This window comes from Rousettus aegyptiacus, unplaced genomic scaffold (genome assembly GCF_014176215.1).
Source record: "Rousettus aegyptiacus isolate mRouAeg1 unplaced genomic scaffold, mRouAeg1.p scaffold_m13_p_8, whole genome shotgun sequence".
In the NCBI taxonomy this organism is placed as follows: Eukaryota; Metazoa; Chordata; class Mammalia; order Chiroptera; family Pteropodidae; genus Rousettus; species Rousettus aegyptiacus.
In genome coordinates, this window is record NW_023416311.1 from 72,243,913 (window position 1) to 72,262,794 (window position 18,882).

An 18,882-nucleotide genomic window follows, 5' to 3' on the forward strand; every position below is an offset into this window, starting at 1 on the left:
TTTTTCTTTGGTTTTATCACTTTAGAAAAATTCTTTGAACATCAATTGTTTCAATGGCGCCTACATTAAGCAAAAATTGTACTTCTATGCCTGGAAATTATCTACAAGATAGTTGCTGCTGAATAGAATCCAATAACGATAATTTTTTAAAAACATTTTTTAGGTAGTTCACTGTTCATACTAATAAAAATTTAAAAATTTCTCATGAATAAAGTGCCAAAGCCAAGATAATTTTGGGGAATATGAAGCATCCCAATAAATGAAAGGGAGATTCTAAGTAAATGCAATATCGTGGGGCCTTAGGATGGACATCCAAACAGGATGGAAGAAAGAGGTCAACAACATTCACACAGCCCTTCTATGTGATGTGATATACATAAGAACAGCTGGGCTGTGAGGATGTGGGGATAGGTGCACAGTGATACCGATTAAAGATGAGTTGGACCCCAGAGAGCACAGAGCCACAGGGAAGCACCTGCTTATGGTTTTGTGTGGTTAGAGTTATTAACAGCACAAAAAAGAAAGTCATGAGACACATAGCCTTTTGGGTACTTACTGACTAAGGACCTTTCTTTGAGATTTATTCCAGGCATTTATTCATTTCACAAACACTTCTGTAGATTTCACAAACACAAACGTAGTACTTATAATATGCCAGACTCTGTTCTAAGTACTTTAGTACTTTATACATCTTTCCCTCATAACGACCCTGTGAGGTAGGTACTATTATTAGCCCTATTTTACAGATGAGGAAACACGCAGAGAGAGGTAAAGCAACTTGCTCAAGATCATAAGTCTTGAAAATGTTGATCTTGGATTCAAACCCCTTTCAAGGGGGGAAAAAAATGACACCTTTGGCTAGGAAGAGAAATTTGTCCTATAAAAATCAGTCTGAGTAAAAAAGGAAAAATTGATACATTACAGCACCAGAACTGATACCCTACTTGCTTATCATATCACAAGGATACCATCTCTAAATCACTTTTAATTTCAACAAGATAACTTGTACACAGATGAATACAGGATTTATTTCATTTTTAGTAAAGGCCTTTAGTAAATTTAAATATTTTGAAATGTCTGAAGGGAAATCAGACTGTTTTAATATTGCATGCATACCAGCCACACCAACTAGAAGCTGATTCAGGAAGCAGTTGCTTCTCTATCTAACATAAAAAAGACAGTAAATAAATATTAAGTTTGATATAAAAAAAGTAGTTTAAAATAGGTTTAAGAATAACCTTGTACATCCCAATTCATTACTTTATCATATTCTTGAATTCTTTGCTTTATGTGAGAAAGTTTATTCTTTAGATAATCACAGCGTTCTTTTTTTTCCAGAAATGCAGGATCCTGGAAAAGAAACATAGTTGTTACGTCAGCCTCTACTTCCTCAGTAAAGAACACACAAACATACATTATCACCCAGAAAATGACCCTTCAGGGTAGATTTCAAACTCTGCCTAAGAGAATAACAGTGAAGCTCTCCACATGTTTTTTGGTAGATTTTATTTTTTGGAACAGTTTTAGGTTCACAGCCAAATGGGTAGGTTCAAAGAGCTGAGGCACCTTTAACTTTAGTAGTCAAAAATATGTAAAAAGTAAATAATAAGTATAGAAATGCTTAATGAAAGCCCTCTCCAGTCTCTACTGATCTGTGTAGTTAAGGACAGGTTGGAAACATGTAAAATAAGTTAATCTTTTTGAAGGAAATGTGGGTAGAGAGTCCTATATTGGTGCTCATTTCTCTGCGTGGCTAAATCAAGACAGCAGAATGTAACCAGAAGAGATGAGCAGAAAAGGTGGCCAGTAGACACCCCTAATCCCCAACAAGCAGAATCTTAAAAAATACAAAAAAAGAACTACTTTAGTGAAAAGAATCTAAAATCTGTCAGTTGTCACTATTATACTTTGATAAGAATATGCTTTGAAGAAGAAAATGGTTTTACTCACCTTCTTTTTTTTCTTAAATTCTTCATGGATTCGTGAAATTCTCTCATGTTCCTAAAAACAGAATATTGCATACTTCAATTAAAACACTTGCATTTACTCAAATCATACCTCAGCAATGTCTCAAAGTGTACTGAAAATTAGGACAGAAAACAATTTTTACCTAAGACTATAATGAAAATATTTATACACAAAAATTCAATTCACTGGACAAACATGTGAGGTCTTCCTGTTTTTCAGGCACTGGGATCTAGTGAGCGGAGACAAAGTCCCCTGCCTGCACGAAACCAGAACTGAGTCCCTGTGCCACTGCTTGCCAGATGTGTGACTTGGGCAAGCTCTTTCCCCAACTCAGATTCAGTTTCCTTATTGGTAAAGTAGAAATAACCACAACTACCTCATAGAGTTGTGAGAAGGTTCACTTATTTGAAGTGATCCTTATTAAGTGCGTAGCACATGATGATCCCAACATTAGCTATTACTAAGCATCACTTCCATCCCTGTTGCAAAGTTCTTTTTCATGTTATGAGGTATTGGGATTAAGAGGTTGAGACTGTTCAACTTTTGAAAACTACCAACATAAGGTTCCTCCTAAATTTATTCTAAGTTTTATAATAACTGAAATTTGTTAAGGGGTTGAACAGTCTATCCAAAGGAAATAGATGACTAGAGCAATGCCTTTATCTGTGGAAACCTATGCTTTAGAGATTGTAAGATACTGTAAATCTAATAAATAAAAAATAAATGTAATAATTTATAGTTCTTATTTTCCATCATTTACTCACATACTTCTCCCAGTACATTTTAATACATCAGTGTCCTTTATACACTAAGATCATGAGTATTGCTTGCGTTCTGATTGCTGCCAGCAGCGAAATGAACCTGGTGATTCAGCTGTCACCTATATTCACAGGTCCTAGACTAGGAGTAAACCAGCTGCTTGGGACCAGGGCTGCTGGGCGGGAGACACAGGCTGAGAGCTGTAAAACTGATCCTGAAGTCTGTGAGAGAAGCCGAATTTAATAGGGTGGGGACCAGAGAAATTATTTTGAGCAATATTCCTATTTTATTGGCTTAGAAAAGTCATATGACTGATTTTTCAAGGGCACACAACCAGGTTTGTGAGAGAACCTGTGCCTCCAAAGCAGGGCTTTGAAACAGTTCCCTGGGGACGTGCTGGGAAGTGAATAAGCCTTACTCAGACTCCTGCCCACAGCGAAACTTGGCGTGTGGCCAGTAAGTGAACTTTTGTGATACAATTAATATTTCTACTTTAGATAAGGACTGGAGGAAACACTGAAACTAACTAGCCCAGTTACTTGGCTACTTACTTGCCACACCACTTGAAGACCAGAGGAGATGACTTGTTGATATTGTGTGGCAATGCCATGGATAGACTCGTCTCTCTCTCGGCTTATACTATACTCAGGACGCCTCACCCACAACTGCAGACCCACATGCCTGAGCCCCTGCCCACTCATACAAAGCCCACAAACCAGAGACCACAGGTATAGGCTCAAGGACTATATGTCATGGTTCGGTTTTTCAGTGTCTTGTCTGTTAATCGATCAGCTTACTCTTCCTGCCCTGTGCTGATCCAGATTCCTGGGGCCTGCTTAGTCCTTCCAGCACTCCTCTGGGGGACTCTAAACTTGGTCACCCTCCTTAGACCTTGCTTATTTTTCAAATGGTACTAACTGACCCTTGACCTGCAGTGTTTGCTGGATTTTTCCTGCTTCCTGGTACTAGCATCACTTAGCCAACACGATCCCATCACTCCAGGATTGGGAAAATGTCACTATTCTACACATTAGGCTTAGATAGCTCATAATCATAACTGATTTAAATGTGCACTTAAAAGTATGTGGTCAAAACAAAGATACCCAACTAATATGGGTCTAAGAAGAATGAATATATACACATATATAAAAAACATGAATATATGTTATATATACATACATTAGCTTATTTGACATTTATTTAAAAATGCTATGGGAGCTCTTAAAATTTTAATTGCACAAGTAATAGATTAGATGAATATCTCCTCTTTAAAAAGGATAGGATATTACACACAAATGTTCATAGCAGCCTTATTCTAATAGCCAAAAAGTAGAAACAACCCAAATGTCCATCAACTGATAAATGTATAAACAAAATATAGTATATGCTTACAATGGAATGTTGTTATCCCACCATGAAAAGGAATGAAGTACTCATTTTTTGCTACAGTATAGACAAACCTTGAAAACATTCTACTAAGTGAAAGAAGCCAGATACAAAGGGCTACATATCATATTATTGCATTTATATGAAATGTTCAAAATAACCAAATCTATACAGACAGAAAATACATTAGGAATCGGCAGTGGTTGGAGAGAGGTGGGAATGGGGAATAACTGCTAATGGTTATAGGGTTTCCCTTTGGGGTGATGAAAGTATTTTGGAACCAGAGACTGGTAATGGTTGTATGACTCTGTGAATGTACTAAAACTCATTGAATTGTACACTTAAAAATGGTGAATTCACCATAATGAGAATTTTAAAAAAAAGGGTGAATTTTATGGTATATGGATTATATCTCAATAAAATATATATATTTGATAAAAAATGCCATCGATTATGAGGGCATCCTGATTTCAGAGATATTAAAATATGAAAGGAAAACAAAAAAGAGAGAACTTTACAGAAAACGCTTACGCCCCTATGGCTGCCCTCTCCACCTCTGGTTTTCTTTTCTGCCGTGATCATGGTTATTGGTCTGATGTATGTGCCTAGTAGCTCGCATTCGGAGCTTCAGAGCTGCTCTCCATTCTTACCCACCATGCTCTCTGGGCCTAGGCAGTCCCCACTTGGCTGTTACTGCTAGAGAATGCAGGTCCTCTGGTTGGCTCTCCTATACCCTGCTTGCTCCTTAGTGATTAAACCCTCCTCAAATTATCTTAGTTTGAGTGTGCCAACTATCCATTGGGACCCTGGTTTACTCAGTATGTATCTTAGGCAAATTTATACTTTACTTAAATAAGAAAATAAAATACTGTTTAATAATTGAAGGCAGAAGACTTAAATTATATAATTTGACTTGTAACCTTGACCAGTCACCTTGAAGATCTCAAATGACTTTCATAGACCCAGATAACTGATACGGACGGTTATGGCTTTCCTATATTTCAAAAAAGGTCTTAACTATTGGTGCTTCTCCGAGGCGGCTGGAGACACTGACCTGTTGGTTTCCCGAATGAGGTGGCAATCTGCTCATCACTGCATCCAACTCATCAAACTTCCTCAAGATGGCCTGAACTTCTGCGGAGAGCTCTTTGTACTCTGAAAACTGGTCTTGGAACACAGCTTTATAGCGTTCTCGCTCATCATCTGTCTGAATCATAGGGTATTTTCTGTGGGGGAAAAAAAATAACCAAAGTTATAACTTTTTCACTAAAACAAGCTGAATGGGAAATCAGCTTAGCTTATTCCTCACTGACCAGACTGCACCTTCAATTCAATATATTACGTCTCGGGAAACAAAAAACTGTCCAAATATAAATGATTTTAAGCAGCGAGGGTTACCTTGGAGACAAATAGGAAAATGAGAAGCCCAGATGGAATCTCTCAATTTCTAACCTGACAGAGGATTCCGATGGATACTCACGCCACATAATCAGGCAACACGATAGGCTTAGGAATGTGACCGGGGGGGATGTGTCCACTCAGGACTTCAGGTTTTGTTTTTGTTGCTCTCAACTCTTTGAAATTAACTTCTTGGTCTCTCTGTCTGTCACCACCAACAGCCATTTCACACTACAGTTTAGGAGAAAAAGAGGATTTGTTTATAAACAGAGGCAGTAAGAAAAAAAAAAAAAACCAAATTTGATCTTAGGAGTGAATAGGAGGAGGGGCAAGAGAAAGAAGAGTGGAAAGAGCAATTAGCATTTCACTTCAGACTTACATGTTTTATAGTCACAAAGTTGTTCTGAATGTTTCTGTAACAGCTAAAGGGAATCACATTGAGATGTGGGAGTAATAATAGATAGAACACCAACCAATAAACCCCAATGTATGTGTCAAAGGTGGATGATAAAATGTTAAATGTGGGGTCTTAAGTACTTTATTTATTTAGGATTTATACTCCAGCTAATTGTAAAAGAATTTAAAAAAAGTAGTTAAAATTAAGAAATTTGGGGAATAAAAATGGAACAAGGCTATTTAAATGAAAAGAGAAAAAATGACACTGAAACCTGCGATGAATCAATTCCGGTAGCCACTGAGGAGGTCAGAAAGGGAAACGAGAGGCGAGGGGCATCGTGTTCATCATCTGAAAGGAAAGCAAGCCCTTCCGGAGGAGAGAGAGCTGGTGGGAATCTTCATCCTGCCCAGGCGTCCCCACCCTGTGATTCCCTGAGGAGGGCCTACGAGGATCCTGAAGGTGCTGGTTTAAGTCACCCTGGTTTCTAAACTGGAAGCCCCTAGCAGGCTTTTTAGTAAAAAATGGCACATTCAAAAGAGAGGAAAAGAACACAAGATGAAATGGCCCAGAGAGGACATATCGGGGACAAGCCTTAAGAACTAAAATAGCCAAAAGAAGGGAAGCAGGAGTGGGCCGACTAAGATGGATTACACAGTTTAGGGGCTGGGAAAAGGCTGTTCAGGAACCCCACTGGGCAGTGCCCAGAACACCAACCAAGCTGGTGAGGCTGGTGGATGCCAGGAGGAGGGGTTTCCATTTTATGCATAAAATGAGCTTAAGTACATTCTCCAAGGTCTCACAGCGATGAAGTGGAAAACCCACAACTGAAACCTAGAACTTTTTGGCTCATCGATACTTTAAATGAATAACACAAAGAAACTAGTTTACTTAAATGCGTATTGTTCAATCCGAAGCTCCCTTAAGTTCTTTAGGACTAGATATGAGTTCGAGGGGCAGGGTGGGCAATGCCGTACTGCTGGAGGAAAGGGAGCTCGACTCTGGGCACAGTGGCTCTTCCTTAGAGCAGGAAGCTCCCCCAAAGCCCCTCTGGGCCTTCAGTTCACACTTGCTGAATTAAACTCATTGAACTAAACTGAGAGTGGCTTGGGAGGGCCCCGACTTCACTGAAAAAAAAAAAATATATATGTATAAAACAGGATTTTTAAAACCTTGCCTGACAGCTTTTAAAAGCCTTTTTCCTGATTTCCTATCTCTGAGGTAGCCTTTGAGGTTTGGTCTAACATTAGTTCATTCTCAAAACCACTAGCTCTTGACTCACCGAACAGGGCAGCCCATGGAGACTGCTAACCAGCCCTGGGAAAGGGTAATGAAAAAGAGAAGTTGGCAGCCATGGTGTTAGGTGAAGGGGAACCAAATCACCTAAAGCACGCCTAGCCATTGGGCCCCAAATGGCAAGAATGAGAATGGGGAGCTAAATACCCTGAGGAAACAAGGTGAAACAAGAGTATTTCAAGGAGCAGAGAGTCTGAAGGTTGGATCTATGATGCTCGAGTGAATTCTTTTATATTTAATCTTGAAAATGAATCATGGTATTAAACATCAGGGGAAATCTTTTTGGCTTAAGTAAATGGATTTATTTCATGCTATCCCTTTTTAGTTTTTAAATACTTAACAATCCATTTCTCAGGCAGTTGGTGGAGGAAGCGGGCAGGAGAGTCCATGTGAAGAGTCCATATGAGGACTCTTCCCCAGGTAAAGTTTTTTCAAGCAGGAACTATTCATCTTTCTTCCTTGCCCCTCTCTAATTCCAAGATTTACCTTTGAATGTAAAGAGGGAATTTCAATATTTTCACAAAGAGTATCTAGCTTGCTTTAATTTGTGTGTGTGTGTGTGTGTGTGTGTGTGCGCGCGCGCGTGCGCGCACGCGCGCTCTTAACATTTTCTTTCACTCTTTTTGGGTGAACCTCATTGACCATCCGTTTAGAAAAACCTACTGGGGAAAAAAATGTCTGAAACTAGACATGAGACAAAAAATCAAAACCACTTGAGGCTTTCACAGAAAGGCTGAGCTGGGCCTCAGCCCTGGGGCAGACCAATCTCAATCAGTGTTCTTGATTACAACCACAAAGCCCCAGATTTCATGACCTTTCTTTGTTTCTAGTAAAAACGTCTTGTCAGCAAATATCAGAAAAGCTTTATTGTGAGGCAAGAGAAGGTAATTAAGCAACGGGATAAGCAATGCTTTGGATATAATTACTAAGCTTTTCAAATTAAAAAGGGGCTGAACGAATGAATAATCTGTTAAGTTAGAAATGGGGAGAGCTAGATATGTATTTCGGTGTGCATTTGCCCAGTTTCTGATTCTCTCTCCCTTGGAACATATAATGTAATGATACACAGGCCCCTGATTCCAAACCCACACCATTGGCTTTTCTTGCATGGGAAAGAAATCTACCCTGCACTTAGGGATTTATTAGAATTTGTTTCTGCTTCTATGTGATCTTACTTTATGTATGTATATTATTTCTTTTAAAAATAATCTATTTGCTTTTTATAAACTGTAATTGTTAAAATACAAAATAAGAAAGGACAACCTAGCAGATAGATCCAAACGAGTGACAGGAAACTGAAGTTCAGAGAGGGTAATTAATATCCCTTGAGTCACAGAGCTAGGAAGTAGCTGATCTAGTAATCACATTCAGATCCCAAAGTTTATTTTCTGTTCATCATACTGCACTGCCTCTCCTGTGGTAGGCTGCTAATTCTTCCCTGCCAAGGACTAGGAAGGAAAGGTGACTATCATACCTGATGAGAAACTGGAGATCTAATCTTTTCTCTAAGGAGCCTCACTGGTAAGTCATGAGATTCCTTCTCACAGAGGTCTGCCTCTAGAATACACCTCAATATGTTGATTCACAGTGATCCATCTACCAGGAAGAGGCCTTTGAAAGGCTGCATTTTACATTCAACTCCCACATCCTGAAAGAGGACAAAGGTAACTGGATTGATAGGATTTGAAAAGGAGTCCCAGGAATGGGGTTCCAACTTTGCTACAGTTCATCACAACTATCCCAGGACCTCTTTCAGGATCTGGGACCCTGGACATGCTGAGCACCAACTGTCTACGGTGGCTCGAAAGAGGTACCCTAGAACTCCTGGGCAGATCCTTCCAATCCTGTCCTTGCTCCAGCCACATTTTCACCAAGGAGGCTGACCACTCTATCATTTGGGGTACCCGCCTCTAATTTGGCCAAGCCTTTTACTCTACTGTGCACTTAATCCCCTGAATAAACCCACTACCTTAAAGGGACTGACCAGGAAGCCCATAAATTCCATCTGGCCAAGAATGACCACCCCTCCCACATCATTACCACACTGCAGCTCAGGAAGCAACCCCATCCAGCCCTGTGTTGAGCAGTCTGCTCAGCAACACGTAGGCCACCTTTAACCCCACAAAGCAAACAGTCTTATCTTCTGCCCCTGAGGGTGCTCTGGAACATCTTTCCTAATGCTAGCCCTGTGACTTGCTAACTCTGATATCAGATTTTGATATCACCTGCTGAGAGACAGCCTTTAAAAAATGAATGTCCTCATATGTAAGTTTTTAGGCCCTTTTTCCATTATAAACAGTCTTTCTAACCCTGATCCATCTTTTAAACCAACGTCCCTTTAAACTCAATATTTTCCATACAGTGAACATTATTTTAGGACTCTTTAATAGGACAGCAATTCATTCCTGGCCAGGGTGGAATTTAGGAGTCTCCTAGCCAGTCTCTGTGCGGGAGCTGGACTTACTACTGGGTTAAGGTGATATTTGCCATCTTGAATGAGAGTACTAATGACCATCTGCCAAAGCCACCCTCATGGTGACTCCCAGTTGGGAAGACTGCTCTCTGCATTTGGTCAAACTCACTTAGGTCTCTGGACTAACACTGGAAGGCAGCCTACAGGATAAGTTAGGGAGGTGGCACTTAAATCTCAAACAAAAGGCTGGTGTTATTACTTAAACATTAGCCTTATTTTCCTTGTCTCAATATTTGAAATGAGTATTAATTTACTTTTTTAAAAAGTTAAAACATTTTTGATTAGGTAATATATACACATGGTATATAATTCAAAAGGTCCAAAAGGGCACATGATGAAAAGTCTCCCTTTATCCTTGTCCCCCCAGTTAGCCAGACGCCCACCTATCACTTTCGGGAATATCTGATATGTATATTTCAGACAGCTCAAAAGTGAGCATCCATTTACTTACTCTGACTTTTAGTACCACTGAGCTAGAACAAGTCTAATTGAAATGTCTGACAGCAATAAATGATGAATAAATAAATGAAACTAAACTAAGAGAATCAGTAAGTTTAAATACGAAACAAATAAAAAGCTTCACACACAGAGGTACAGTGGCATATTCTCTAATTCTAAACAATGTTTAAAATGTATAGGTTTGTAGCACTAGGTCCACTCTGTCTTGTAAGAAAGAGACTCTTCAATATTCTGTAGACCAGCTCATACCAGTCTCATTTGTCCTATGCCCAGTCAGTCAGGGCTCATCAGATATCTCTTGATTTCTAAAGAACTATGAATATCCAAAATAATCTCAGAAAAGCTGTTGAGCTATCTCAGCTGCAATTCGGAGGACCTCGTATCCATGTCAGAAATAATTTAATGCAACTGACTCTTTAAAAAAAAATGTGGCTAATTATAAATCCCCAAAGATGACCAACAAACAATGTTGAATTTGAGGCATTATCATCCATAAGTTCATTTCCCCAGGAGATGTCAGAGAAATACAAATCCTTAAGCAAATTATTTGAATTTTATAGTTCTTGATGCTTGTGCCCCCCCCCCCCCCAATTATCACATTCTACTAATCTTTTGTCTGTGTTTTCTTTTTCACTAGATTTGGAAGCCCTTGTAAAATGGAGGCAATACTCCCTGTAGTATTCAGGTCACAGCCTAACTGGCACATATTTGCTCAATGAATTAATTAATAACGATGCTGATGTATTAATCATGATCCCTTGGACAGACTGTTCACCTGCCTCATTAATCCCTATTTCAGCACAAACAAAATATTTTCAAGTAGTATTTGTGTGTTATAAAGAATAAAGCAGAAAAAACTCATAGAAGGTATTTTCAAAATGTTTACATTTAACAAAGGACTTGTACGAATTAGCAATCCAATAAAAAAAAAATTGGACAGGATACGACAGTTAATAGAGAAAGAAATGCAAACATAACATATGAAAAATGCTCACTCCTGATAAGAGAAATGGAAATTATAACTATATAAGATACGATTTTTTACCTATCAGAATGACAGATGTTAACAAATTTCCTAATACACTGTTTTGGTCAGGGGGTGAGGAAGCCTGTTGTACTGTTGAGAGTAGAAATCGGTAAAACTTCTATTGAGCAAATGGGCAATCAAGATATATAAAATAAAGTATATACTTATATGCATAATGTTATTCACCGTAGCACTGTTTATCATTTAATCCTCTCAGCAATCCTGTGGGTAGAATTTATTCCTATTACTCCAATTTTACAGATGAAGATACAAAGCACTAGAGGTTAAATACCTTGCCTACTGACACACAGTTAGTAAATCATGGAATTTCTTTCCTGACACAACAAAATTTGGTATCTGGAAGCAAATTGAAAAGGATGGAAAAGAACTGCAAAGATCTTTAAAGAAACTGAAGAAAGTTTGGAAGAATTACTTTCACTTTTAAAAAATTAAAAATTAAACATAAGGAAAACCAACAGTTCACTTGCATAAAGTTTCATGGAACAAAATTACAAGCAGCTATAAATAACCTTGTCTAATTTGAGCCTTTAAGTATTAGAAAAAAGCTGAAAGTCTTATTATGAACTTGATGTATTAGATACACTTTCATAGACAGAAGATCTACCCTGTAGATTTACATTGAGAAAATAATGAATCTAGAGATAAACTATAATGTGAACTTTATTCTTACCATTCTCCTTTTTGATGGCAATGATGGCTCACTTATCTGTAATGAAAAGAATTAAAATGATTTTTCAAAGGCACGTGATGCTATTTTATAAATGTTTTCAGCCATATAGCCCAATCAGTTTTATAGAGGTTGATGCTCTACTGGTCGGTCAGATGTTTCTCCTACTCTTTTGGCCACATTTCCATGGGCCAATGGAAAATAGAGGAGGAGGAATAACTGTAATTCCCTGTGAATCAGGAGCAGACAGCAGAGTTGGAAACATGGACTATTAGGTGAGTTGCTCTGAATTCCCTAGAGAGTTTATTTATTCTTGTCTCCCATTACCTTGCATAGTTAAAGAGTTAGGGACAGTTACATTATAAAATTAACAGAAAAAGCCACAGGCCATTACATCTTCTAACAATACACAAAAAGGCACAACCTCCAACATCTGAGGTGATTCAAGACTAATCAACCATTATGAAAAGTCTGATAAAAACAAGTTTTTGTTGAGAAAGGGAAAAGAAAGTATTATACTGATAATTAATCATTCATGCAGAATTAAAAAAACATTAAGAACTCTGTTATTAAACTTATATAAAATTAAAAACACAAAATTATGAGCATGTGTGTTTTACTATCTAGATTTGACACTGATTGGAATTTAAAGTTCTTTACTTTGTATAAACAGATGTAAATTTAAGAAATCTGCTTCATGTGCTGAGATAAACTTTTAGAAATAACTTGAATCTATGTCAAGTTCTAATAAGACAAATATATTCTGTGACAAGAGAGTATGAATCATACTGAAACATGTTGAGGCTCTCCATGTAACATATGAGGTACTTGTTATAAACTTAATCAGTTTTTTGTGGTTGATATACATAAGATTCTTGTAAAAGATTAAAAACCAAATACATAGGTCAGTGAGTAAATAAACAGGTTATTGAGTAAATAAAAACGGTATTTCATTATTATCTATAGTTTTGCCTAACATACACCATGTAAAATTATATAGTATCTAGCACATCTTTGGAAAAGTGGGAAAAGATGAGTGATATAGCTGACTTAAAATTAGGGAAAAAATTAGGGTAATACTGAGATTTTCAGTGGCATAGGCAGTTCTACTACACTCTCCTACTTAGAAGAAAGCAAAACATTAACTTCAGGGTAAAACGAAGCTAGTAAAACATCCTCTTAAAATTGTGCCACTTTTCGAATAAAATAATTTTAATTTTATATAGTCTTATTCTCCAGGAATTATTATTAATTCTCCTCTTCTTCCTTCTCCTCCTTCCTCTTCTTATAAATGATTAGTTAAATCCCAGAAATAAAATCAAGTGCATGGCTCCCACTCTAATTTGGAATACTCATCTCCCTAAAATAAGGATGAAACATCAAAACACCTGGGACAGTTTTCACAAGGTATGATTATAACAGCCTACCCTCTCAATAATTAAAAAAAAAAAATCAAATATGGTTCACCATATTCTTACCTGACTTTAACTCAGTGGAAGAAAGTGGGACTTATCATAACAGATTTAAATGAGCAGTTTCCTCCTCTAACTGAAAAATTGTTTTTTTTTGGTCTTACCAAAGTAAAGAATTGAAATTATTCTCAAACTTACTTTAATGATGAGGCATTTATTGAACATGTTACTAAACTGCTTTGCATGAATTCAGCAGCTGTGTTTTCCCCTTACGCATCAGAAAGACATAATAATGCAGCCAACAAGCCATATACATTACATATCTAGTGTCCACGTGCAGCGCTGTACAACAGTAACACACCCGAGTGGGTTATCCCAGTCTTGGCATGTCAGTTTATGAGCTAGGACTTTTGAATTTCAAGTTAAAAAAAAAAAAAGGTTTTACAAATTCTTTGTTTTGAGAACTATACATATTTAACAAGGAAGTAAAAAAAAGAAAAACAAACGAAAGTGAAATTTCTTACCTCCTGTTGTTCCATGTATTCCCTATGTCTCCGAGCTGCCTCGTGCCTCCATAACTTTAGGCAAACCAAAGCACTAATGAGATAAACGATCATGGTGACAAAAAGGAAGATCATTGCTGCTATCTGTCCTCCTTCTACCCGGCAGAAAACTGCATTCACTGGCGTATTAAATAATGGATAGTAGCAGAGTCCACCTCGATTGATATCATTCACATAGACTATGGCTGCAGCCATATACAAAATAAACAAGGCAACGTTAATTCCAAATTCAGTTAGGGGCCACCAGTTAGAGTCCAAAAGAATGGTCTGATAATACATGGACATGCCAAGAACCAGAATAATAATGGTGGAGATCCAAGCTAATCCAGCAACCACAAGTACAAAAGGGGTTTTGGGACCACTGTAGTAATAGCCCCCATATACACTGCCCAAGCCACCAATGCCTCCCATGGCAGTGGGTGTTGAATATCCAAACATGTTATACCACTCGCTGTCCTTGTGAATGTAAGCTGTGACACAAGCAAAGACGCCGGCTCCCAGAAGCAGCTCCACTACACCCAGAATTCTCAGCAGGCCTGCCCACGACTTCATGTAGGAATACCTCAGGTTATACTCCTCCACCTTCTCACTGTATGTTCGAGCTGTTTGTGTGTGTCGGCCTAGAGATCCATAGGGATCCTGGGGAAGCATCACTTCAGCCTCTTTCTGGGAATTATAGGTTCCTTCTGATCCTCCGTAAGGATCTTTGCAGGAGCTGAGGGGTGAACGGTGGTTTGGTCTTACTGGAGAGGCTGGAGGTGAGCACTCTACTCCATCGGAGATATATCTGATGTCTGACACTGGCTTATCCCATTCTGGGTCCTTTTTCTTCCCTCTGAAGAAGTTCTTCCAGGACTCGGGAACAAAGCGCCTTACAGGTTTGAGATCTGGTGCTATGGCTGGTTCCTCTGTGTCACTTGAGTAGAAATAGGGGCCGAATGGTGGCTGTAATGGGAGAGGGGGTGGTGGCAAAGGATCAGCACTCACAGCCAGCTCACTGTCACAAAGAGTCTGGAGGGTTCTTATGGTGCCATCTTGATAAGCCAAATCTCCTGGGACCTCGTCGTACTGCTTGTCCCGATTCCTGGTTCTTCCATCATTTGTCGACATTTGTGATTTCTATACCTGTGGCCAAGATTAAAGTTATCACTTATGCTTATTTACTTATTATTTTAATGATGCTGACTTTATTCATTTAGTAGCAAATGATATTTAGGAAACCAACATAACCATGTCTTATTATTATGATATATAAAATGATAACATAAATATGTATGTTTAAAACATATATAACTATTGTTAGCCAGGGATATAGTCATTATTCTATACAATTTTAAAGCAATCAAAATTTTAAATTAGTTCTGAATTAAAAGTTATAAGTCTAATTTATCTATGAGTCCTATAAATAAAATGTAAAAAAACAAAAATAAGACTACATTTTAACAAGACAGGATACTACCACATTCCAAAGTAGAGTCCGTTCTTCAAGCAGCTAAATATAAATATTTAAGAGTCTGAGCATACCAAAATTTGATGGGTCAGCAAATACTCTTCGTTTTCATGAACTCAAATCTGCTTTGGAATGAATGGCCCAAGAGAAGCAGCCTGTTAAAAACAGGGAGTGAAGAGCCCCTTTCCTTCCTAAATCAGGAAAGTCAGTTTAGGGGAGTTGGTCCTCTCACTCTAAAATATTAACACTTGACACCAGATTTTAAAAATTGATTTCACAGAGAAAAAAAATCACCAAAGATAAAAATTCCCCAAAAGTACAACACAGAGCAGCAGCAATGACCATGTATATCACTCTTTCCAGGGCAATTATCTGAAGGCAACCTGCTGTTGCCATGGAGACTCAGAAAGTATCTTAGACGGTATTAAATCCACCTAAAAAATAAAGCATAGAAAAAGCACTTTAACTGAATCTATTGATTTCCTTCATGAAATCAATGACACGATACATATTAAAAAAGAAAGAAACCATTTGCTAATGTAACTACGAGGTTTAAAGCACATGAATTTCTCCCTCGAATTGCTTATAAATGTATATTTACTTGAAGACTCACTGGGTACATGGCATTGTACTTAGCACTATTAAGGTGGTATCAAAATTCAAGTGGAGTCTAAGCCATGCTATCCTGAACAAGCCCGATCCCGTCTGATCTTGGAAGCTAAGCAGGGCTGGGCCTGGTTAGTACTTGGATGGGAAACCACCTAGGAAGACCAGGTGCTGTAGGCATTAAAAAAAAAAAAAATTCAAATGAATAATCCCACCTTTAAGGTTTTGAACAATTTAGAATTCCTATGGCTTTGTTTTATTTTACTTTGTAAAATGGAGACCGCTCATTCAACAAATATTTATGAGCACCTGCCATGTACCAAGTTTATCAGTGCTGTGCTGTGTACAATGCTGAAGGTATATCAGTAAATGAAGCTGACTAAAATCTCTGCCTTCATGGAACTTATATTTCAGTGGGGGGTAGGGGCGACAAATGAAAGATAAGGGAAGTGAAATATATTGGATGCTAAGGAAAAAAGTTAAGAAAGGAGATAAACACTGTGTTGTGGGCAGGGTCTTATAATTTTAAATAGAATGACCAGGGAAGTTTTCATAGAGAACATCTGAAAATAGAAATGAAGGTGAAGGAGGAAGCTAGGCAGGTATCAGGGGTAAGTACTCCGGGCAGATGGAGCAGCTTGTACAAAAGCCTTGAGAGAGTGCATGGCATGTTGGATAACTATTAAGGCATAAAGGCCAGTGAGGCTACAGTGAGGGTATATAGTAGAATTGAGGCCATTTGAATCTCTAGGGCCTTGAAAGCCATTGGAAAGGACTTTGGCTTTTACTGAGAGTGAGATGAGAAGCCACTGGAGGTTTCTCTGTAGAGGAGTGACAAGCTCTAACTTGTTTTAATAGGATCTGGATGCTGTATTGAGAGTATACTCCAGGAGACATGGGCAAAAACAGCGAGACTGGCTAGGCCACTGAAATTATCCAGTAGCCCATGGTGGTAGCAATGGAAGCAACAAGAAGAGATCAAATTCTAGATACAGAGAATTAAACTTTTTATCACAGAAATTTTCAAACATAACAAAAGTCGAAAGAATAGTATTATGAACGCTTATGTATCCACCAACCAGCTTCAATAAGTATCAATTTATGGCCAATCTTGTTTCATTATTCCCCCTACTTTAGTCCCTCTTGCCAATACATTACTTTGAAGCAAATCCCAGACATTAGATCATTTCACCTGCAACATTTCTCCACCTTTCTAGTTTAGCCTTGGGAGAAATAGCCTGGAGAGTTTGAAATACCTGTTAGAAGTACAGGTGGCGATGTTAAGTAGGCAGTCTACATACAGAAGAGTATGTACTGCCACAGACTAGACAGAACCATCCAGGAAATGGATGGAAATGAAGAAATCTAAATTCTGGGGCTTTCTCATGTGGCACCCCAATTTTAAAGAATTAACTGGGACAGCCCCAGCATAGTGCCCAATACAAAGTCGGAACTCTATAAATGATAGCAATCAGTTTTTTTTTGTCTGTTTTTTCTTTATCTGTTATCTAACAAAGTTTAAATTCTAGAAATGCAAAGTACTACCATGGTTTTGAAATACATTGTCCTAAGAAAAACAGAAGCACAAGCACAACAAATAACTTTAGCAAGTTTTACATAATATCCCTCAATATCTACATTAGATGTGCATTTAAAGGATACCCCGTTACTTAATTTAACCCATAGGTTAAAAAAAAAGTGTGCCTCACTGTAATGGATTTATCTTCCCCTCGGAAAAGTAGCTTACGGTCCGCTGTGTTTTAGCACATTAAATACTTGGATACCCCTCGGTTCTTGCAGTGTCATTGAGAAAACACTTAGATTCAGCACGCTGAGGCATAGTGGGTCTTTGTTTTGTCAAAACCTGAATCCTGACTCCACTCTCCTGGGGCGTATGTCTGGGAAAGCCATTGCAAGGGGAGGAGATATGGTGCCCCCAGCAAAGTGTCACAGGAATCGAGCTTGGTCACCTTCACACAGAGTCACCACTTCAGCGAGCTTTAAAATTTTGTTGGGCCCATGAAACAGGTAGATTTAGGATGTTGTGGGGTTCCTAGGGGGTTGGTAAAGGCCCTGAGAGTTTTAACTTCGCCCACCAGTGAGCGCCAAGGGCTACCAAGCATCTCTCCTGAGTCCGCCGCTTGGCGCCGCGTCCCACCCAACCCGTTCAGTCCTCTGCTCTGCCCACCCTGTGTGATTGCTCCGTCTCTGCGTCTGAGTGAAAATCCACTTAGTCTGGAGATTCCGCCCCAAAGTGGCCGTAACTAAGTCAGCTCAGATATGTCTGGATTCCAATAACCAGGATCCCCGTGCCCAAAAGGACCGCGGCGACGCAACTAGCGTCTTGCCGCGCACCTGTGTACCCTGAATGAGACCTGGCTGACTCCCACTCCCGGCCCCGCTCTCCCAGGATCCCCTCAACCCTTACCGCACCAGCCTCGGCCGCAGGTTATGGCGGGGCGGATCTGCGAGCGCCGCGAGCCCGGAAAGCGCGCCGGGAGGGGTCAAGGACCCCACCCCACCTGCTCACCTGCCCAGGGCGGCGAGGCCCCACCCCTCGCGCCCACCCTCACCTGCGCAGCTGCCGGAAGAGCGCGCACGCCGCCCACGGGACTGAAACTGGATCGGGCTCCCGGGGCGGGGCGAGCCAAGCCTTGCCCCGCCCGGCTTTGTCAGGTCTCCGCTTGGAGCCCAGGCAGTTCCGCGCGCGCCGTTCGCCCCCGCCCCTCACCGCAAAGTTAAACCAGGCTCCGTACTAAGAGCTCCGGAAAAGGTAGTTGGGGTGTGATTAATCCCTTCGGAGAGTTCTCATCGCAAAGCTGCTATCCACCTCCTATTTTTTGAAAAGTTTTGACACTGGATGCAGATTCACATACTATGCTCAATGACGCATGGTAGACAGTACATGTTACATGTTAGGAAAATATTAAAAGATAGTAGAAACCAAAATAAATTCAACGTTTTAATTTTGATATAAATTATGTAAATTAATTTCTTTCCAAG

General features: G+C 39.2%; 1 protein-coding gene and 1 pseudogene across 3 annotated transcripts; one reads left to right on the top strand and one right to left on the bottom strand.

The window, feature by feature from the left end:
* Positions 1-549: 549 nt before the first annotated feature.
* Positions 550-18,570, bottom strand: MARVELD2 (MARVEL domain containing 2). 3 transcript variants are annotated; one of them, XM_016122217.2, is made up of 7 exons: positions 18,453-18,570; positions 13,785-14,948; positions 11,852-11,887; positions 5,594-5,742; positions 5,168-5,339; positions 1,951-2,001; positions 550-1,350 (listed from the first exon to the last, which is right to left on the bottom strand). In XM_016122217.2, the coding sequence occupies exons 2-7, from the start codon at positions 14,931-14,933 to the stop codon at positions 1,228-1,230; spliced, it is 1,680 nt and encodes a 559-aa protein (XP_015977703.2). In that variant the 5' UTR covers positions 14,934-14,948; positions 18,453-18,570; the 3' UTR covers positions 550-1,227. The 3 variants fall into 3 exon arrangements, with proteins under 3 accessions (XP_015977703.2, XP_036081454.1, XP_036081453.1); XM_036225560.1 differs by lacking the exon at positions 18,453-18,570 and adding an exon at positions 18,308-18,426 and having other exon boundaries at positions 1,205-1,350; XM_036225561.1 differs by lacking the exon at positions 11,852-11,887.
* Positions 15,942-16,059, top strand: LOC118607340 (annotated as a pseudogene).
* Positions 18,571-18,882: the final 312 nt, after the last annotated feature.